Source organism: Periophthalmus magnuspinnatus, chromosome 17 (assembly GCF_009829125.3).
Source record: "Periophthalmus magnuspinnatus isolate fPerMag1 chromosome 17, fPerMag1.2.pri, whole genome shotgun sequence".
Taxonomy (NCBI): Eukaryota; Metazoa; Chordata; class Actinopteri; order Gobiiformes; family Gobiidae; genus Periophthalmus; species Periophthalmus magnuspinnatus.
Window position 1 is genome coordinate 27275529 of NC_047142.1, and position 23859 is coordinate 27299387.

Below are 23859 nucleotides of genomic sequence, written 5' to 3' on the forward strand. Positions count from 1 at the left end.
AGAGACTTGTCACAATCAGAGCTGCTTTAAAGTCTATTCTCTGAGCCACAGGAGCCAGAGACCTGAGCACAGGACACATGTGTGAAGTACTTCCTGGTTCTAGACCTGAGCACAGGACACATGTGTGAAGTACTTCCTGGTTCTAGTCCGGACCCTTGCAGCAGCGTGGATGTACTGCAGCTGTCTTAAGGCTCGTCTGGAGAGGCCAGTGAGCAAGACGTTACAGTAGTCTAACCTACTGGAGACAAATTCAAGTCTCTCTAAGTCTGGTTTAAACAGTAGAAATGGAAAAAATGGTGATAGGTGGCAATATTAAAGTGTTAATACATAGACATTTTTATGCCCAGGGTGTACAGTGTGTCTTGGCAAGATTTGACTGAACCGCCGATTGGTTGTTGGGCAAATGCTTAACTCAATGCACCACTGTTAAATTGCAGAATCTTCTATGATGTTCAGATCTTGCCATGAGGACCTGTCTCACTTTTCACCTGTCAGCATGCTCCTGTCGTGTCGTTTGCTCTCATTAAAAACCTGTTTGTATTTTTCAGATCTTGCACTCCTGACTACAAAGCTGATGCCAGACTTCAAAGCCCGTCGCCATGGCACCGGGGCCGGCCTGACTGCGGGGCACCCTCGGGAGTGAAGTACCGCCGTAGGATTGCGCCGTTACGCTCTTCTGCCGCGGGCTCCTCAGGAAACGCTGGTGTCTCTCTGACTGTCATGATGTGAGGAGGACACTGGGGGCGCTCTCACTCCTCCATGGCTACATCTCCACCCACGCCGCGCCCAAGAGGTGAGGGTTTGACTCCCCACTCTGCTAACTCTAAGAGATTAAAGGCTCTAGATTGCACAAAATGGACTCTTGTGAGCTTTTAGTCATGTTATAATGTGGTTACTTCCTCAAAAACAGACCTGGAGTTGTGTTTTGTTTCCCTTTATTATTAGTCTGTCTACATCTCTAAAGCTCAAAATGCTCTGTTTCACCATGTGATGTCATGAAGTGGTAGTTTTCAAGTTAACAGCTCCTTTTACCTTTAGTTAAGTAGAGATTGGCAATTCCAGGGCTGAAATGATCCAAATGATTCTAGTGAAGGTGTATGGAGTTTAAAAACACAGTGGAGCACTTCCTGTATTACCACATGATGACATCACAAGGTGGTACAGATATATACAAATATGCGGGGTTGGTGTGTTAAACATGAAACAAAACACAACTCCAGGTCTGTTTATGATGAGGAAAAGACATTAGAACTTAAATCAGAGACTAGTGTAATATGGGCTCTTTAAATTACATTGATATTTCCTTTTGAATAGGCCTAATACCGCAGTGGATTGGATTTGCCCATTAATCAGGCTTAGGGCTGGGTTATATCATATTGCTCTTCCTCTCAGCTGGGAGGCAGACACAGATCGTGGCTAATTGCTAGCGCTAAAGCCTAGAGCGACTTAAACACCGACTGCAGTTTGCTAAAAGCTCTGATAATGAAAGACGAGACGTGAAGAGTGGAACTTACAGCTATAGCTTCAATAGCCCAAAAAGCCGCCATCCCCCACACATTTAGGCTAATACAGCTCTTTAGTTTCGCTTTTAGGGCGGAAACCATTTATTAACTTATTGTGAACAATCTATTGTAAAAAAAAAAAAACCTAACTGCAGAGGTGAAGAGACGCCAAAAGTTGTACTCAAGTAAAAGCAAAAGTCAAAATAATATTATTCAAGAAGAACTGAAAAGTAGTGGTCCAACAAATTATTAAAGTTAAAAGTAAAAAAAACTATTTGGAAAAAGTACTGTTCAAGCATAGACTGTATAAAGAAGTGGACTAAGAGAATGTGATGTCACCCACAGTGTTCAGCTCCAGTCAAATGAAGCTCATCGAGGCTAGCAGTGATAGCGGTCAATTTGGAGCAGAGTTCCATATTTGGAATTCAGACTGGAAGTATCATAGCAAGCAAAGAGCCAATCCGGAGCGAGGCTGTTGAAGGTAACACCCCTTCCCGCCCACACCGCCGGCTTAGCAGGGAGTGGGCGCTTAGCAACGCTGTCAATCAAACCTGTTGCTAATGTCCCACCTCTTTATGACAGTATCCCAGGTGTGTGAGAGTAAAAAGACCCCCTTGTCCTGGTTCAAAGTCCTGTGGGCATGTTCCTGTATTTCCACTGCCTCATTAATCCAACAACAATGTTTGTTGTCCTCTGTCCCAATGATTTTTGCTCTGTGCCAGTCCATAATGTGGTTTTCTCAATTATAATGGTCAGAGATGGTCAGAAAAAAAAATACAGCACCAAAACCTGTTTAAATCAACTGACCAGACACATCACAGCAACATTATGTGACCACTCTGAGGCGCTAGTGAGCAGTCCAAACTGTCAGGGATGAAAACAAACTACACCTTTTTCTGGAAAAATAATATATTCAAATAATTTATTGAAAAAACAGATGAACCTCATTGGAGCAATAGAAATAATTGTTTGAGTATTTGTTGCAGTCCTACTTTGCATGAGTCCACATTTTATTCACAAAGTAAAGCTGAACCATGAAAAATGAGTTTGATAAAGTCCAAAATGCCTGCAGTACAGCCTGTGTAGAGAAAAGTGCTCCAAGGAAGGAACAACAGTGGAGCGGAGACAGGTGATGCAATTGAGATCTATGGGCTGACCTGTTTTCAGTTGCCTCCTCTTTGGTCTGATGGATGTCCCACTGCTCAGAGCCACTACAGGCCCATCAACAGAAATTTAGGGGCCCTGGGCAAAATACCCTCACATGGGCCCCCCTCATAGACTGAATATATAAATGGACATAGCTTACGCGCTTGCTGCTGCATCGCTCCATCGACTCTGGCTCCAATTCACTTTCTATGTAAAAACTGTGTCCCCTCTCTCTGTACCTGCTGCTGTCAGACTCGTCATTTTGATCTTAAATGCTCATATTAACCCGCTCTACATGATCCTGGGGTGTTTATTTCACTATTGTGTCTGTAAATCAAGATATGAACATTAATAAAAGACAAATCATGCGCCTTCTTTCCCCGAGGTCGTTCCTGCTAGCGTTAGCAACAGGTTTGATTGACAGTGCCCGCTCCCTGCTAAACCAGCTGTGCAGATGGGAAGACGCGGTACCTTTCCACAGCCTTGCTCCTGATTGGCTCTTTGGTTGCTATAATGATGCTATGTTCAAAAATCTAAATATGAAACTTCGCTCCAAATCGGCCGCTATAACTGCTGTAGCCTCAATGAGCTTCATTTGACTGGAGCTGAACGCTGTGGTGACGTCACACTCACTTAGTCCACATCTTTATACAGTCTATGACCCCTCTATAACATAAATGAATAGGAAGAGGGTCCAATTCTTAGCCCTTAAAACCTTAGAGCCCTGGACAACAGACCCCTTTGCTGCCTCCCCGTCGACTCCCCTGTCTTCACTGGGCAGTCAAATGGCAGCCCTTCTGTCTGATTAAAAGTAAACTGACGTGAATATAATAATACACACAGCCATCTTATATAATTGGACGTGTGGGGTGACAGTGAGTAGTTAAAAAGTCCAATAGCTTCTCCATGTAAAGACCTCTTCCAATTTATCTGTCTCTACGTTCTGTGAAGGCCACGTCTGGACTGGCTCTGCGGCATCATCAAGACATTTTTAATATCCACCGCTTATCGCCCTTTCACGGTGAGTTAGTCTGACGGTTTTATAAGGTAAACAGAAGCTGACGTGATGAGCAGGTGTCAGCATATTTGCGCTGTTGTCTACAATGCACTTAGCGTTTGGATGTGGCCGTCGACAATGAGTTTGGAGCCAATTATATTCGTAAGAGTTTAATACCGTCTCAGGGGTCTCACAAAAGAAAGTTTGAGTAGACGTTGTAATAGTATAGAAATTGAGTCTGGAATTTTTGTATTGTGACAACACTAAGGAAGCGACTAGAAGCTCAAAATCGATTCTGATAATAAAAATACTACATTGTAATGTTTTTTTCCTCATCACAAACAGACCTGGAGTTGTGTTTTGTTTCATTCACACATGTTTAACACACAAACCCTGCATATTTAGGCTGAGTTCTTCTCTCAAACAGGAAACACTCCACCTCCATCTTGTGATGTCATCATGTGGTAATACAGGAAGTGCTCCACCGTGTTTTAAACGCCATACACCTTCATTTGGATCGTTTCAACCTTGTCACCCCTGAATTGACAATCTCTACTGACCTAAAAGGAGTTGTTAACTTGAAAACTACCACTTCATGACATCACAAGGTGGAACAGAGCATTTTGAGCTTTGGAGATGGAGACAAGCTAATAATAATCTAACATGTGTTCAACTCCAGGTCTGTTTTTGAGGAGGGAACAGCATGAGAACATGACTTAAAGCTCACAAGAGTCAATTTTGCATAATATAGGACCTTTTGATTTGATGCTAACAACTGTGCTAATTTTGCAGATTAACATCAACCTATTTTTGCCTTTAGAATTCTTTGCTAGCTCAGCAATAGTGCTTTGAAGGCTCATGAAACAGCATGTTCGTCTCATAATTCAAAAGATTCAATATCTCTTTCAATGCTTTTAAAAAATGTAATTCTAGATTTAGCATTTTGGCTTAAAACTGTCATAACGTATGACAGAAGGGACCAAAAAGACAGAACTCCGGGAAAGGTTCAACAGTGTTTACTTACAGAAGTGCAAAGTTCAAAATGACATTTGATCAATTGGTGAGTCGAGAGCAGGGTGTTTTCTGTGGTCCAGGGGTAGAGCGGGAGTAGCAGAGTCTGAGATGGGACGGACAGTACAGGTAGAGAAGAGCAGGGTCGGAGACAGGAGAGCTAAGTGGGTCCAGGGAGCGGCATCTGGTGAGGAGCAAAAGTATCCAGTTTAGCAAAGTCAAAAAATGCAAAAACATTAACTGAGCCAAGCAGGGTGTACCACAGAGATATGCGGACGATTTGGCATTGAGTGTCAGGTCCTGGCTCCTTCTCCCCAGGTGCAGCTGATTGCAGATTAGCTCCAGGTGTGCACGGGAGGAGCCAAAATCTCCGCCCCGGCTCCAGGCTCAGACACAGAAGGGAGGGGAGAAAGTACAAAAAAAGGGTAGGACCATCGGTCCTACCTGGTGGCCCAACAGTGGGCCACCAGAAATGACGTCTCAAGAGGGAGAGTGTGTGTTTGGATGGCAGGCAAAACGAGCAATGGACCCATTCCAGTACCTTGGAGTGGACAGGATCTGGAACAAAGAGAGTACCAGGTGGGCCATTATCTGGGTCAGGGTGGTTGCATTGGGAATTCTGGACCAGGTCTTCAATTTCCAAGTGGACAGCCACGACAACTCATGTAGGGGGTATGATGGGCTTCGGAGCAGTGGTGGTGTCCTCCTGAGAGAATTGGCGTGAGAGAGCATCCGGTTTGACGTTATGGGATCCCAGGCAATAGGTGAGTATAAAGTTGAATCTGCTAAAGAATAGGGACCAATGGGCTTGATGGGAATTAAGGCGTTTGGTGGATTGAATGTAAGATAGGATTTTGTGGTCTGTCCAAACCAGAAAAGAATGCTCCGCCCCCTCCAACCAGTGACGTCATTCCTTCAGAGCAAGCTTGACTACCAGCAGCTCTCAAGCCCCCACATCATAGTTGCTCTCTGCTGGGGACAGACAATGAAAGAAAAAGGCACAAGGATACAATCGGTTGTGGGGTTTCTAAAGCTCTTTACTTAGATTTTTTTGGGATCAGCTCTCACCTGTTCAAGTCCCACAATGAACCCCAGGAAATTGACCTTATCCACGTGGAACTCACACTTCTTGGCTTTGATGTAAAGTTGGTTTTCTAGCAGACGTTTGAGGACCTGGCGTACGTGGTGCTGGTGTTCCTGTGGGGACTGAGAAAGAGTCAGAATATCATCAAGGTACACAAAAACAAAACGATTAAGGAAGTCTCGAAGCACGTCTTTGATAAGAGCCTGAAAGACTGGTGGCGCATTGGATAATCCAAATGGCATGACTAGGTATTTGAAATGTCCTAAGGGGGTCCTCAAGGCAGTCTTTTTTGTCCCCCTCACATGTGCGCACCAGGTGGTATGCGTTCCAAAGATCAAGCTTGGTGAAGATGGTGGCTCCGTGGAGTGGCGTAAAGTTGGAGTCGATGAGTGGTAGAGGGTATTTATTATTCACGGTGATGTTGTTGAGGCCCCTGTAGTCAATGCATGTTTGTAGTGTTTTATCCTTCTTGGCGATGAAGAAAAACTCAGCGCCCACAGGAGAGGAGGATGGATGGATAATACCAGCGGCTATGGAGTCCCAAATACTGCTCCATAGTTTCCCTTTCTGGTTTGGAGAGATTATAGAGACTGCTGGAAGGCAAGGGGGTGCCAAGCAAGAGATATATGGTGCAGTCATATGGGCTGTCAGGAGAAAGCGATAGCGCCCGACTTTTACTGAAGACGTCCCGGAGATCATGGCGTTCTTCAGGTACAGAGGAGATATCTGGCTCATTCGGACGTTGACTTGGAAGGGAGTTGGCACCCCCAATGGGATGCAGGGCAGACTGCAAGCAGTTGGCATGACAAGAGGGGCAAAAACATGAACTGAGCCAAGCAGGGAGTACCACAGAAATACGCGGACGATCTGGCGCTGAGTGTCAAGTCCTGGCTCCTCTTATCCTCCCTAGGTGCAGCTGATTGTAGATTAGCTCCAGGTGTGCATGAGAGGAGCCAAACCCCACCCCAGCTCCAGGCTCAGACCCAGAAGGGAGGGGAAAAAGTACAGAAAAAGACACGACTTACAGGGATCATGACAAAAACTTTTCATTTCTAGACTATTTTAATACAGTTTTAAGCATGAGACTTTATACACTGGTGTACACAGACACTGGGGGCAAGGTGCATGAAGTGTCTTGCTCAAGGACACAACAACAGCATTCATCTGTGGGAGCTGGACTCACACATTGGATCTGAAAACTTGACTAATGACGTTTATGTCAAGAGCTTGATTGGAACTGCCAACCTTCAGATCAGTGGACAAACACTCAACGAACTGAGCCACTGTCTTCCTGTTGTCGCTGCTTTAGAAAAATCAGATTGTAGATTTAGTATTTCGATAGCAAACCTCTTTTATTTCTAGACAATTTTAATAACATTTTTTGACAGTTTTAACCACGAGGCTTCAAACTGAACTTGTACATTTTCTCTCTCGATCCTGTTTCTCTGGAGGTTCGGGGTTAGCTAACAGGTCATTTCCGGTACGATAGATTGGACATCTGTGTAATCCCTCAGTCACCCACGTCTGATCCATAGTAAAAGCCAAAAGTAAAATCTGTCAACTGGACAAAAACGTTTTAGAGTGAAGACGTTTGGCTGCTCATCCAAGCTGCTTCTTCAGTTCTGGTCAGATTACTGCTGGGCGCTGCCTTATATCCATCTGGAGGGAAGGACTAACAACACTGAAACTGTAAACATCTATTGTCTTCAGTTTCAGCTGAAACTACCCTATTCAACCTTTAATGACCCTGCTATTGTTCTCTTTGTTTTGGGTCTGAGGATGGAGTTGTAGATCAGTGAGATATTATGTCTCAGGCCCTCATTTCTGTTTAAGGAAGGATTCTCTTTCCTAACAAAAATAGCTTCTTTAACTCCCCTCTCAAACCATTTCCTTTTTTCCTGGCTCAGATCTGAACCTCACTATCTTCAAAGGAGTGGTTAGAGTCTTTGAGATGGAGATGCATAGTAGATTGTGGTCCTGAGGTGCTCTCACTCCGGTGTTGATACATTCTCTGATGGAGTAGCTGTTGAGTTTTCTCCAGTGTAACTCTCACTGCACTCTTCACTACACTGAATGGAGTAGACTACATTATTTTGTTTATGGCCCGGGGTTTTGTCCTTAGGGTGAACTATTTTTTGTCTTGAAGTGTTTGTAGGTTTGAAAAAGACAGGAATCTCAAACTGTCTAAAAATTTCTCTGACATTTTTCAGAAACGCCCACTGTGTAAGGAATAGTTATGCCTTTTCCTTCTAGTCCCTGTTGTCTTGTTTTTTGGCTCTCTTAGATCTATTGAAGGCCCATTTTGGATATCCAACGATTTATTCATTTTACAGATTTCAACTTCGTCTTTTCCTATGGATCAGACCTGAACGACTGAGTGATTACACAGACATCTTTGGCTTTTACTATTGGATTGGGTATTCCATTCACCTTTTGTTTATGAATATTGCTGTTGGTTTTCTTCCGTAGATTGCATGTGGATGTGGCCGTCCCAGCTGAAATGCACATGAACGCTGAGTCCATATTTCTAAGTAGCTTTGGAGACGGGCCTGTGCTGTAACTGGAAGAGATGGAGCGCTAACAGTAGATCGTGTGTGCAGTGCTGGTGTAGAGAGACAGCTGTGTCATTATGAATCTTCTCCTCCACTGTCTAACTCAATCTCTTTTTCTCTCTCTTTCTCTCTGTCTGCTTCTCCTCCTCTTTGCAGTATCCCTCACCGCAGTGTAGCACATGGATTTCAAGACTCCAAATGAAGAGGTTGGTGTCATCCGATCAATATGACAGACGACAGAACATAATTATGTCTAGTGCGGGGCCCTGTCACATGAACAGAACACACCTGTAGTTTATAACGGAGGATGTTTATAGACAACACACATTCACACACACAGACACACACACAAACATGTTTATGTCAAGAACAGAATTTGAACCCACAACCTTCAGATCACTGGACAAACACTCTACCAATAGTAGTAGTAGCAGTAATAGTAGCAGTAGTAGCGGGGGTTTTTGTTCAGAATCCGGGACTTAAGGCTGATAAGATTATTTTTGTTTATTTAAATTTTTTTTGCAAATATTTAAAGCTGATTTTGATTATTTTCCCTAAATGGGGGGATTGAAAAGTGCTAAAAACTCTCCCACAGCCCTTTGTACCACAGCCCTATGACGCTGGAGTCACGTTTTGTTCTCTCCTTTCATTAAAGTGTTCACATCATGTTTTATGCATATTCTTTACACAGCAGCTCGGCCAAAAACAAAATTAAAAATATCGGCCTCTGCTGAAGATTTAAGGCCAGCGGTTCTGTATAAAACTAAATAAAAACTTAACAAATAAAAACCCAGACATTCAAGTCACTCAAAGTACTTTACCTAAAGGAACCACTTACACATTCACACACACATTGATATACATCTGTTCCACCTTGTGATATCATCATGTGGTGATACAGGAAGTGCTCCATTGTGTTTTTAAACTCCGTACACCTTCACTAGAATCATTTGGATCATTTCAGTCCTGGAACTGCCAATCTCTACTGAACTAAAGGTAAAAGGTGGAGGAGTTAACTTGAAAACTACCACTTCATGACATCACAAGGTGGAGCAGATCATTTTGAGCTTTGGAGATGTAGACAGAGTAATAAAGTGTCACTCAGACATGTGTGAATGAAACAAAACACAACTCCAGGTCTGTTTTTGAGGAGGAAACAGCATTAGAACGTGGGCTAAATCTTAAAGAGACAGTTTTGTGTGATATAACACCTTTAAAGAGAAGGAGAGTTGTTCTTCAGTGGCTTAACATCAGTGTGTTTTAAGTCCTGCTCCGCACTCAGCCTCAGAGGAGACAATGATGATATCCACATGTTATTCCACACTGATAATAAACCTATTTATATGCACCAGTGTTTATTCATAATCATAAGATATACATCCATCACATACAGTCGCGTCTCTGTACGGGGGCCCCACATACCCGCAGCTCTTTTGCATTAAAATGGAATATTTATGTGAGATGTGAGTCACTGAAGCTTGTCTGTGTTTCATAAATGTTTCCTGTGTTATTCCTTTGGCTCTGTGACACATTTGAAATCATAAAAAAACAAGGCGCTGTAAAGCCCAACACAAAACATCAGTATCAAAGCCACACAGAATGCACATGAAACAGCCTCAATCTGGCCCAACACAGCCTCACATGAATATAAATGTGCTTTAAATGTGCTCTATGTGCACATGTTACCCGGGGTTTGTTAAAACAAAGGCCAGGTCATTCACAGAAGAACAAGGGGTTCAGTCCGAGTTTGGAGACTTGTGGAGGGGGATGTTACGGGAGGTCAGTTGGTAGAGAGTTTGTCGACTGCTCCGAAAGTTGCCGGTTTGACTCCTGCTCTCAGCATAAACATTATTGGTTGAGAAGTCAGATCATAGACTGTATATATAAAAAGCTAACCTGCAAGCGGCCACGTTCCAAAAAGGAAGTGAGCGTGGGTGCGCCTTCCGACTGCATTGACTCTCTCCATTTTGCTCTTAAAATGTTCATATTAACCCGCTCTACACACACACACTTTCATACACACGTTCATGGAGATGTGTGAACATCTCCATTTTAAAAAGTAGCTGCACAGAGCCTCAGTTCGTTGTGAATGCTAAATGGTTGTGCTAATGGTGGAAGCTATGGGAAGTATGTTAAAATCATTATCACATTTCAATCCCACGGAGGAGCCATGCTGATCATTCTTGTGCTACCAAAGAGCGCTTGCTTACCTAACCTTAGAATTACAATTAAAGCACTCTGGGGAAATAGAATGGACAGAAACAAATGCTAGCTGACATGTGGGTGTTTCCTTCCACATTAGCAGCCATGTTCCCATTCATTGTAAACATGGAAACATGAGCTGGACCTGTCTCCAGTCCTTGTCCTCACCTTCTACAGCTGATTTATAATAATAATTTGAATACCGATGTTTATTATGCATTAAATTTGCATACGTGGCATTCTGCATATTATAAACAACTCATGAGTAACATTTAAGCGACAGTAGCTCAGTTTGGTAGTGTTTGTCCACTGAGCCGAAGGTTGGTGGTTCAAATCCCACTCTTGACATAAGCATCATTGGTTGAGCGGTTAGATCCACTGACCCACAGGTTGGCGGTGTGATTCCAGCTCACAAGACTGTTGTTGTGTCGTTGGGCAAGACAGTAAACCCACCTCGCTCCCAGTGTCTGTGTGAATGTGTGTGTGAATGGTTGAGTTGGTCCTTGATATAAAGTGCTGTGAGTGACTTGAAGGTGAGAAAGTGCTGTATAAAAATATGACTATTTACCATTAAACAGTTGAGAAAAGACGGACGTTCAAACAGATAAACTGTTCCAAGAATCCAAGAAATGGATTGGAATATGTTTGCAGAGGGCTGAACTACAGGTACAGCAAGAAAGACAGGATATTTTTGTTCTTTACGGAGTACAGTCTATTATTATTACAAATTGCAGCCATCGCCACCTGTGCAGAACAGCGCCCTCTACCTCGCTGTTAGCGTTACTACTTCCTGTCCAATTTTATCTCTGTGACGTTTTTACAGAGTCACGCTAAAATGAATAAATATTTAAAGATCAGACAGTGGACAGGGAGCTGCAGGTGGGCTAGGGGTCAGAGGTTATGGGGTTAAGGTCAGACAGAGGACAGGGAGCTGCAGGTGGATGTCACTGACAACATGTTAAACACGATACAAATAAAATGAATATTTCACCAGAGACACTTCTATGTTTAGAACATAGACTATGTATAAATGGACATAGCTAACCCGCCAGCCACCGCGTTCCAAATAGGAAGTGAGCATGGGTGCACTCCTGCTCCATCGACTCTGGTGTTTTTGCTATTGTGTTCGTAAATTAAGATATGAACATCAATAAGACACAAATCGAGCGCCTTCTTTCCCCGCACTTTCCCCCTCACTCCAGCTAGCATTAGCAACAGGTGTGATTGCCGCTCCCTGTTATCAATCACAGCTTTGCTCCGGATTGGCTCTTTCGTTGCTATGTTACTTACGGTCAGAATTCCAAATATGGAACTCTTCTCCAAATTAGCCACTATAACTGCTCTAGCCACTATGAGCTTCATTTGACTGGAGCCGAACGCTGTGGCTGACGTCATACTCACTTAATCCACTTCTTTATACAGGCTATGATTTAGAAAGGGAGGTGTTTGTGTCTCAATGCTAACGCTTATGCTAATTTTGAGGCAAAATTGAGAAGATGAGACAATGACAAGGATTTGGATTCATTATGCATCCAGATGGACTTAATTCAACTACAACAAAGTAAGAATGGATACAGATTATTTGAACTATGAACATTTTCAGTTAAAATCATTTGTCTATACAGAGTATAAACCTCAAGACATACAGAATGACCTCGATCCAGAGAATAACTTTTATACAAAAATAAAAAACACATGTGAATATTACACAGAGGACCAATTTGAGTCGCAAATAAGTACAAAAGATTCATTATCTGTTATACATTTTAACTGTAGAAGCCTAAATGTATTTTTTTCAAAAATTCTACACTGCTTGAAACAAACAAAAAAACAATTCTCTGCTATAGCAATTTCCGAGACATGGTTGTTTGAGGATCAATGTCCCCAGTTTCAGATTGAAGGATATAACATGTTCTTCGTAAGTAGAACTTTTCAAAAAGGTGGTGGTGTAGCTTTATATGTTGATAAAAATTTGAAAAGTAAGATAGTGAAATATATGTGCTTAGTCATTGATAAAATTATGGAATGTGTTACAGTAGAAATTGAAACTGAAAAATCCAAAAACATTATATTAAGTTGTATATATAGAAAGCTGGGCTTATGTATTGATACATTTAGGGAAAAATTGTCTGATCTATATGAGGGTTTAAATAACAAGAAAATTGTTTTTGTTTGTGGAGATCTTAATATTGATTTATTAAATCCTTTAGAACAAACTGCAATTACTGAATTCATAAATACAATGTATAGCTTGTGTTTATATCCGTCGATAACAAAACCAACTCGAATAACAAGAAATAGTGCAACACTGATTGACAATATATTCACTAACGTCATAGAAAGTGAAATAACAAGTGGGCTTTTAATAAATGATGTATCAGATCATCTACCAATATTTACAGTCATAAAGAAGGGCACAAAAATGCATAATGAAATAAAAACAGTCAAAATATATAGACAAAAAAACTCACGAAACATTCAGTCAATTTAAACGTGATTTAATGGAGCAAAATTGGGACAATGTGTATGTAGATAATGTAAACACAGCATATGAGGTTTTTCTGAAAATCTTTTGCTCTCTTTATGAAAAAAAATTGTCCTTTAGTTAATAAAGCGACTTCTAACAAATTTGTTGGGAAGCCTTGGATGACCAAAGGTATTCAAAAAGCATGCAAGAAAAAAAAAAAAAAAAAAACAAAACTGTATAAAGACTTTTTTTAAAAACGAACAAATGAGGCAGAGGTTTCCTATAAAACATACAAGAATAAATTAATAAGTATTATGAGATTAAGAAAAAAAAAATACTATTGTTCAATTTTGGAAAAAAACTAAAATGATATTAAAAATACTTGGAATGTCTTAAATAAATTAATTAAAAAGGGCAAACGGAATGCTAACTTTCCTACTCACATCTTGACAAATGACAGACATCTCCTCAGTCAGCCCAAGGAAATTGCAAATTAATTTAATAATTACTTTAGTAACATTGGTTCTAAATTGGCAAAAGAGATTCCGGAACCAAGAGAATGATATAATCAGTAGAATTGCTAAGCAGGATAAAGCAATATTCTTACAAGGAACAGATAAAAGTGAAATATGTACAATTGTCAAACAAAGCAAGAACAAAAACTCATTAGACTGGAATGGACTGGACATGTGTGTGCTGAAAGAAACTATTGAATATATAGTTAAACCAGTCACCTATATTTTTAATTTATCTTTGCAGTCGGGTGTATTCCCAGAAGGAATGAAAACGGCAAAGGTTATCCCTATTTACAAGTCTGGCGATCAACAGGACCTTACAAACTATAGACCTATTTCTCTATTGTCTCATTTTGCAAAAATTCGGGAGAAATTATTCCATAAAAGATTATATAATTACCTCGAAAAACATAATATACTATGTGAACAACAATATGGCTTCAGACCAAATAGAACCACTACCTTGGCATTAATAGATCTAGTCGAAAACATATCTAATGCAATAGATAATAAACAGTACGCCATTGGAGTGTTTCTAGATTTAACTAAAGCGTTTGATACAGTCAATCATGATCTACTACTCAGAAAACTGTACAGATATGGTATTAGGGGTGTGGCTTTCTCTTGGATCAAAAGTTATAAAGAAAAAAGATCACAATGTGTCCATAAAAACGGAGTGGATTCAGAGCTTCAAACAGTGACCTGTGGTCTCCCCCAGGGGTCAGTGTTGAGCCCCTTGCTCTTTATCCTTTATATTAATGATATATGTTTGGTGTCAAAAGCTTTGCATCTTATATTATTTGCAGACGATACAAATATAATACACTGTGGCAATGATTTAGAAACAGTAATTGAGGAGCTAGAAAAAATAACTAAAATTGCTGAAAAGCTTGTTTGACTCAAACAAATTAACTTTAAATCTAAAGAAAACTAAATTCATAGTATTTACAAATCACCAAATAAATGTGAACAGGAATCTTATTATTCATAATACAGAAATAGAGAAAATAAATCAAATTAAATTTCTAGGAATAATAATCCAAAATAACCTAAGTTGGAAAAGCCACATACAATTTATAAAGACAAAATTATGCAAATCTTTAGCAATTATATCGAAAATAAAAGAATGTTTGAACGAAAAAACATTGTTCATTTTGTATATTTCGTTGATATTTCCCTACATGACCTACTGTGTGGAGGTGTGGGGAAATACATACCAAACAAACATCATTCCTATTGCAGTTGTCCAAAAACGAGCAATGCGAATTGTGAACAAAGCCCCCTATAGGGCTCATACAAATGAACTCTTTATCCAAAAAAACACAATGAAATTCAAGGACCTGGTAGATTATAGAACTGCACAATTTATGTATAAAATTAAGAATAAACAATCACCATTTCATATCCAAGATCTGTTTAAAAATCGAGATTGTGCTTATAATCTTAGAGGACATGATGTATTTAAAAAACCAAGTGTCAGAACAAATGTAAAACAGCACTGCATTTCAACTGTTGGAGTAAATGTTTGGAACAGGTTAGATGACAATGTTAAAGACTGCAGAACCTTGAGTCGTTTTAAAAGTTTGTACAAAAAGAAAATCATAAACTCATATGCTGAATGCTGAATTGCTTACTTGTTCTTTTTTTTTTTTTTTTTGTTCATATTGTATATACTGTTGAATATAGCAGCTCTTTACGTTTAGTACAAAAGGTGTAGTCATAAGCCTAGGCTTCTGCCTATTCCTTTTTCAGACTTTGTGTACTTTGATTTGCTTTTGTGGACTTAAGAAATGTCTGAAACAAATAAAGATGATGACGATGATGATGATGATGATGATGAGGCATAATAAATATTAAAACACCACAAACTGAAGTATTCTACATATAAAAATATTTCTTTATTTTAATCATTTTGAATTTTAATAGAATGTTTATTTTTTTTGGTTTCACTATTAATCAAAGTGACTGTTAGCTTTGAGACACAGTGACCTAGCTAGTGTGCTACTGTACACAGATCCTATTACAATATATAATGCGGTTCTATTTCCACCCCATACCCATAGGAAATCATGTCATTTCAAGTACGCAATGTCCAATTTACATGGTATGTGAATATTAGCATGTATCCCATTAGCATGCATGTAGACACAAAACACTGATTGGAGCCAGTAGCAACAGAGTGATGATTTGGGACTGAAACGAAATAAGTTTATGTACAAGGCTAATTAGATAGAGCGTGGATATTAGCGTGGGGTCAAACGTGTTCCTGACCCATTTATGTACATTCTCTGGCCTCATTTTGCTTTGCTAATGACCGAGGATGCAGTTTCACATTTTATCATAGCACATAAATTAATATCTTATGTTGCTATGCTAGCTGTGCCACTGTGTCTCCCCTCATTACAGCTCATACATCCATTACTCAATAAACTGGCTTTGTGCACTTCAGGTCTGACCCGCTCTCTCCATGAATAGCCTGAACACGCAACGATCTTGTTAGGAGATGAGTGGCGTCTCCGGGGCGACAGGGATGCTGACATTGGTGGCTTGTTTCTCTTATTAGCAGTCTCGTCAGGTGAAGGTGGCTCTTTTATTCTCGGCCTTTTAAGTCAAGGACAAGCAAAGCATTGCAATTAACCAGGGAGGCCAAGGATTTGTTGAATGCAAATTTATGCGGATTAGCCTGTTTCCAATGGCTCATTGGAAAGTGTTCACACCAGCTCCGTTTAAAGGGTTTCAATTATTTCAGCTACTTCATCTTACAAGATTTTAATTTGACAGTGTGTGGCCAAACCTCTTCATCAAAGTCTCAGAAGCTAAGTAAGGTTGAACCTGGTTAGTCCTTGGATGGGAGACCACAGGGAACGCCAGGTGCCACAGGGGGCGCACTGGCAAAAACTGTTGTTGTGTTCTATTGTGCTTTCCCCCAACTGCCTTGTATGAAAGTGATGCAAAGTGAAAGAATCACACACCACCAGTTGGAAGAGTGTTTGTCCACTGATCCGAAGGTTGGTGGTTCGAATCCCGTTCTCAACATAAACACCATTCATAGAGTGGTCAGAATCACCGTCCCACAGGTTGGCGGTGTGATTCCAGCTCCCACAAATGAATGCTATTGTTGTGTTCTTGGGCAAGACACCCACTGCACCCCAGTGTCTGCGTGTATGAATGTGTGGATCCTTGACCGTTTAACATATGGTCAGATAAGGTGATTGATCTTTTTTTTCTTCATGGCTAATAAATTTTGAGCTCCTGGAAACAAAGCCTTGCGTTTCATTTGAACGTCACATGATATTAGCACTGATAAAATGTGTTATCTTAGGTATGAAAACTTCCATTGGTTGAATTGGTTGAATGGTTGATTTTGAATATCACATTTTCATTTCAAGAGGTTCAGACAAGAACAACACGAAGAAAATAACTGTGTATAATTATGTGGGAGGTGAGGTAGATATATGGATTATGCATTTTAATATAATTAGACAAAATGACAAGCAATGACATCCTGACAAAATGACTACCTGAGAATGTGTGTTACCTGAGAATGTGTGTGTGTGTGTGTAGGTGGGTGTGTGTGTGCGTGTTGCCTGTGAATGTTTGTGTGTTACCTGTGAATGTGTGAATGTGCGTTACCTGAGATTGTAAATGTGTGTGGGTGTTTTTCCTGGGAATGTGTGTGTTACCTGTGAATGTGTGTGTGTTACCTGTGAACGTGTGTGATTTACCTGTGAATGTGTGTGTGTTACCTGTGAATGTGTGTGTGTTACCTGTAAAGAAAAAGTGAGGGAAATGTTTACAGGGCACTAGCTCATCGGGGGGTACAGCAGTCAGCAGGAAGTCGGCGATAGGCTTTGTTCACAGCAGCACGTTAGCTATCTCACCGTGTCTAAAGCTAACAAGCTTTTATTAAAAATGAAAAACATAAAATGAAAACTATTAAAATTTAAATTAATTAAATTATAAACTACCAATTGTTTTTATATGTAGAAGACTTCAGTTTGTGGCTTTGTTTTAATATTTATTATGCTTTAAAATTAGCATTAGCATTGAGACACAAACATGTCTTTTTCTAAACACAGAAGTGCCACTGGTGAAGTGTTAATTTTATTTGTGCAGTGTTTAAAATGTTGTCAGTGACATCCACCTGCAGCTCCCTGTCCACTGTTTGACCCTAACCCCCTAACCTCTGACCCCTGACCCCTAACCCACCTGCAGCTCCCTGTCCACTGTCTGATCTTTAAATGTTTATTCATTTTAGCGTGACTCAGCAAAAATCTGAGATAAAACTGGACAGGAAGTAGTGACGCTAACAGAGTTGACTGAATCCCCACTTTGAATAGTGCATTCTGTCGTTGTGTCTTTGGGCAAGATGCTATAAACATGGTGTGTGAGTGTAGTTCATAGACTGTATATAAATAAATGGAGATAGCTAACCTGCTAGCCGCTGCATTCCAAACAGGAATTGGTCATGAGCCCACTTTTGGCTCCATTGACTCTGGCTCTAATTCACTTTCTCTGTAAAAACTATGTCCCCTCTCTCTGTAACTGCTGCTGTCAGACTCGTCATTTTGGTCTTAAAATGTTGGTCTTATTATTATTATTATTATTATTTTCTATTGTGCCCATAAATCAATATATGTACATTAATAACAGAAAAATCAAGAACCTTCTTTCCCCAAGGTCTCTTATGCTAGCGTTAGCAACAGGTTTGATTGACAGTATTTACCCCCTGTTAAACCAGCAGTGCGGGTAGGATGAGGCTTTATCTTCAACAGCCTCTCTCTGGATTGGCTCTTTGGTCGCTATGATATTTGGGGTTGTCATGCCAAATATAGAACTTTGCTTGGATTTTTTTTTCCTTTCCTTTTTCCAATATGGACGGACCATGTGTGTCCTTGAAGAAGTGTGTGTTCTGGATCCCAGGTTAATAGGCAGTGTTTGTGAGCTACACAAACTGTGTTTTGATAATGAGCTGGAGTATTATATATGAGGAGACAAGTGAAAACAAAATAGTCAGATTGTGTCAGTTTTATTGTTCTAAAACAGTAGATTCTTCAAACACGCTGTGCCGTGTGCAGTGTACTGGCCCTGCCTCGTCTCTCGGAGCCTTTTTACAGTTCCCTTCAGGGGCCACACAACACCAACGCCTCCACTCATTATTCCAATCCATAAATCACAACCGAAATGTCAAGCGTGTGCAAATCTGTCCAAATATTAGCATTTACAAAAAGGTAGCATGAAAAATAGCGTCTGTAAGTGCCATATTGTTTATCTGCCCCGTAACAAGAACATCCCCAGTGACATTTCATCGCACAGCTAGTTCATTTAGGCCTGATTAACTTTTTTTTCCCTCTCTATTCGCAGACAAAGACTGGGATTTATTTGATGCAAGAAGGGAATGAGGAGCCGTACAATATCAGACTACACTTGGTCAAGGATATTCTGACCATCCAAGAACAAGATGTCATCTGCGTGTCAGGAGAGCCCTTTTACTCCAGCGTAAGTAACTCGCCCGGGCTCATAACCGCACCCACACACCACGCTAGCACCGTGACGGAGGCCACTACATCAGCTGGTCATAAATCAAACGTGCTAGCTTAATAGCATTCGACCTGCTTAATCAGGTTGTATAAAGAGACTAGTCCTGAGGTCGCAACTTGCTCTCCGCGTTATTACTGTTAGCGTTAATACATCTTAGCTAATGCCGTCGTCCCCGACCTTTGGTGAAGTAGCATTATTCAAACTTAAAGGAGAACGAGGGAAAAAATAGGTCCTTGGATGCGGCGTAGCTAATTAGCCAAAAGGACGGTGACACTGTTATGCTAATGTAACCTTAGCTCGTCATGGTGCAGAATTTTAAGTGTGACTAAAGCAAAGAGGGCACGGTCTAATTGAGACTCTATTGACTATGTTATAGAGTAGTGCAAATGTAATCTGAGAAACTGCACAGAAACGGTTTAGCTACACAGTTAGCTATACATACGGATCAATAGGTTATGAACGTGAATATGGACAATGTTAGAAAGTAACTGGATTCAAAGAAAATACATATTCTGAATACTAATTTTGTGTACCTGTTTTTTGTACCTATTACTCTTTCAATTACAGTTACTTTTGTAAATTAATAGGAATACATGGTGGTACTTCATTATACAATTTTGACTGAATTACACAGTTGAATAGAAAAATCTAAAGCATAGCTCTTTGTCGTGTCTAATTAGACATATACTACCAGTCAGAAGTTTGGGCCATAGACTGTTTATATAAATGGACATAGCTAATGCGCTAGCCGCTGTGTTTCAAATAGGAAGTGAGCATGGGCACGCTTCCAGCTTGGAAAACTGTGTCCCCTCTCTCTGTAACTGCTGCTGTCAGACTTGTCATTTTGGTCTTAAAATGTTCATATTAACCCACTCTACATCCTGATGTTTTTATTTCGCTATTGTGTCTGTAAATCAAGATATGAACATTATTAACAGACAAATTAGGTCACTCCCTCTAGTGTTAGCAACAGGTTTGATTGACAGCGTTGCTAAGCACCTGCTCCCTGCTAAACCAGCAGTGCGGCCGGGAAGGGGTGTTACCTTCAACAGTCTCGTTCCAGATTGGCTCTTTATGATACTCGTGGTTGGTCACTATAACCACTAGCCTCGACAAGCTTCATTTGACTGGAGCTGAACGCTTTGGGTGATGCCACACTCATTAAGTCCACTTCTTTATACAGTGTACGGTCTGGCTTGAGATATATATATATATATATATATATATATATATATATATATATATATATATATATATATATATATATATATATATAATATGTATATATAATATAATATATATATATATATTTTATATATATATATATATATATATATATATATATATATATATATATATATATATAATTATATATATATATATATATATATATATATATATATATATATATATATATATATATATATATATATATATATATATATATATATATATATATATAAAATGTAGAAAGTAGTAAAGATAAAGAAAAAGAACACTGAAAGTTTTCCAAAACTTTTGACTGGTCGAATAGATGAATGTAGAACAGAAACAAAAATAAAGCTCTTTGTAATTATACAATATGTCATTTTTACAATATAATTGAATGCAACTCAGTGTAAAAGTATTCAAAGTATTCAGAGTATTTAGCATATTCAAAGTATTTAAGGTATTCAGCGTATTCGGAGTATTCAAAGTATTCAGAGTATTTGGAGTATTCAAAGTATTCAGAGTATTCAAAGCATTCAGAGTATTCAAAGTATGCAGAGTATTCAGTGTATTCAAAGTATTCAGAGTATTCAGAGTACAGTAGTCTGATTTGGGTATTCAGTAATCTGTAACTAAATACATTTGAAAGTATTTCTTGAATCACCGTGTATGAAGTAAACAGACCAGAGTATCCAGAGGAGTTAGTTCTGTATAAACATGAAATCGGATTGAAAAAAACGGAGACCACTTCACTAATGTGTCGTTATAAATGTCCAAGGTGAATCCATAATGAAGCACTGAGCCAGAAATTAATTAAACCTGAGCTGAGGCCAAAGATCCTTGTGTTTATATATATGTGTATAATGTATATATAATGTATATATAATGATAGCAAACAACAAAGTTAAATTTGTCAACTGGACAAATCTTGTAGGAGTGAAGACATTTCGCTGCTCATCCAAGCCGCTTCTTCAGTTCTGGTCAGAATGCTGGTGGCCACTGCCTTTTAAATCTAACTGAGGGGAGGGGCTAACTACACTGAAACTGTAAACAGCTATTTTCTCCAGTTTCAGCTGAAACTACCCTATTCAGCCCTTAACCACCCTGCTATTGTTCTCATTGTTCTGGGTCTGAGGATGGAGAAGGAGAGGTGTTACCATCCCTTACACTGCGGGTGTGTCTGAAAAACTTCAGAGAATCTTCAGACAGTATGAGATTCCTGTCTTTTTCAAACCCACAAACACTTTAAGGCAAAGATTGGTTCACCCTAAGGACAAAACTCCGAGCCATAAACAAAGTAATGTAGTCTACTCCATTCAGTGTAGTGAAGAGTGCAGTGAGCGTTACATTGGATAAACTAAACAGCTGCTCCATAAGAAAATGTACCAACACTGGCGGGAGAGTTCCTCTGGACCCCAGTCGTGCATCTCCATCTTAAAGCCACTAACCACTCCTTTGAAGATAGTGAAGTTCAGATCTTAGCCAGAGAAAAGAAATGGTTTGAGAGGAGAGTTAAGGAAGCTATTTTTGTTAGGAAAGAGAATCCAAGAATCCAACTCCATCCTCAGACCCAGAACAATGAGAACAATAGCAGGGTCGTCAAGGGCTGAATAGGGGAGTTTCAGCTGAAACTGGAGACAATAGCTGTTTACAGTTTCAGTGTAGTTAGCCCCTCCCCTCAGTTAGATTTATAAGGCAGTGGCCACCAGCAATCTGACCAGAACTGAAGAAGAGAGAGCAGCCAGCTTAACTCAGCGTTACTTTAGGAATAAACTCAGCCTCAGAATCAGCCATCTGCATTTTCTTATTGACAACTTGAAGTCTAAAATAGAAAGCTTAAAAAGCAAAATAGCCACCTTAGTCCCAGAAGAAATAGCTCAGAGGATCTACAATTTCATAGCCATAGGGCAGTTGAAACGACATGAGGAAACCAAGGAACGGCACATTAGGAAGTTTAGGCTACTACAGGAACAAAGGAATCAGAGCGACAGGAGGAAAAGGGATGGACTCAGCCATCCTGGAAACAGGGAATACTGGGTGAAGAATTTGCCAGACCGTGACCATACCCAGTCAGAGAGAGAGGTACTTTCCAAAGGACTTACCTTCTCTGTAACTTCCAATGAGATCCCCACAGTGGACTACATTACAGCAGCAGAAACAGCCATTAGAAACAATAAGCTTACAGAGGCAGAAGCTGGTGACCTGAGACTGAAAGGAAAAGCCACACAGAGCAGCACCAAACCTCCTCCCTCCAACATATCAAGCATCTTCAATTTGATTCAGATGAGACCATGGTTTCATTTGATGTGACCTCTCTTTTCACTTGTATCCCCACATCAGTAGCGGTGGAGGCAGCAAAGAGGAGGTTACTGCAGGATACTAAGCTAGAAGAGAGAACTAAACTCACACCGGACCAAATCTGCAAACTACTGGAAATGTTCTCAATACCACATATTTCCAGTTAGGAGGAAACTTCTACAGGCAAATCCACAGCTGTGCCATGGGCTCACCTGTCTCTCTTATCATGGCTAATTTATACATGGAACAATTTAAACAGGAGGCATTGGCCTCATTTCCAGGTACGCCCCCCAATTAATTAATTAATTAATACTTCAGCCCAACTCCTAAAGGCAGTGGTGGAATGCAACAAAGTAAAAGTAGCAAAGAACTTTATTTAAGAACAAATTTTAAGTATCTGTACTTAATTACATTTTACAGTTTATACTTTTTACTTTTGCTTCATTACATTTGAGAGCAGTATCTGTACTTTCTACTCCACTATATTTTTGAACAGGACTGAAAAGTAAAAGTATTTTTGTTATTGTGTGAGACCTGCTGAAAAGGCTGAGGATTTATTTTTAACACTTTCATAATTTGAACAAAAATATACAAACGATTGAAAATTCACCTCAAATCTTTATCAAAATTATTACATTTCAAGTGTTATTATAGACCCCAAACTCTGCAAGAAATACTTATACTCTTTAAGTACATTTTCAAATAGGTACTTCAGATTTAAAATGTAGTGGAGTAGAAAGTACAGATACTTGCGCTCAAATGTATTGAAGTAAAAGTAAAAGTATTTTACTTTATTACATTCCACCCCTGAGTACAGTACATTACATAACGTGGTGTTAAGCTTAGGAAAGTCAAGTAATGAGACCAAAATTCTCCCAAACCAAAATGATTTCATCTTAGCCATGTTCACATCTACTTCACTTCAGCCGTTTGCAAATGTTCCTTCCAGAACATGTCACACTGGCTCCTTCTGTTTGAATTCTAATGAGACGAGCCACAGTGGTTTTTCTGAGTGACAGGTGCTGCACGTAGAGAGGAGATAATTACAGGAGGAAGCAGAAAAACGAGCAGAACTGGACTCTGTGGAAGAACTAGGCCAGGCGTGTTCATTACGTCGATCTACCAGTCGATCGCGAAGGCATTTTGGGTAGATCTCGTCCCGTCAACCATCCAGTCACATGACTAATATACAGGACAACCAGTCAGATTACACCTGACCCTAGGTCACATCATGGGTGCTGCACACGCATAAACAAGCGTGAGTTAGTTTAACCCTATAGCGTCGGATCCTATCGTCGCCGATAGAGCGGGTTGTGGACTTTCCAGCAGCGTAAC

General features: G+C 40.0%; 1 protein-coding gene across 1 annotated transcript in view; it reads left to right on the top strand.

The window, feature by feature from the left end:
* The first annotated feature begins 707 nt into the window (after positions 1–707).
* The window catches only part of sntg1 (syntrophin, gamma 1), an 88763-nt gene continuing 65611 nt past the window's right edge, over positions 708–23859 (top strand). The window contains exons 1-3 of the mRNA XM_033982630.2: positions 708–793; positions 8449–8498; positions 18841–18975. Coding sequence (XP_033838521.1) covers positions 8472–8498; positions 18841–18975 — 162 coding nt within the window. The 5' untranslated portion in view covers positions 708–793; positions 8449–8471. The remainder of the gene's footprint in view (positions 794–8448; positions 8499–18840; positions 18976–23859) is intronic.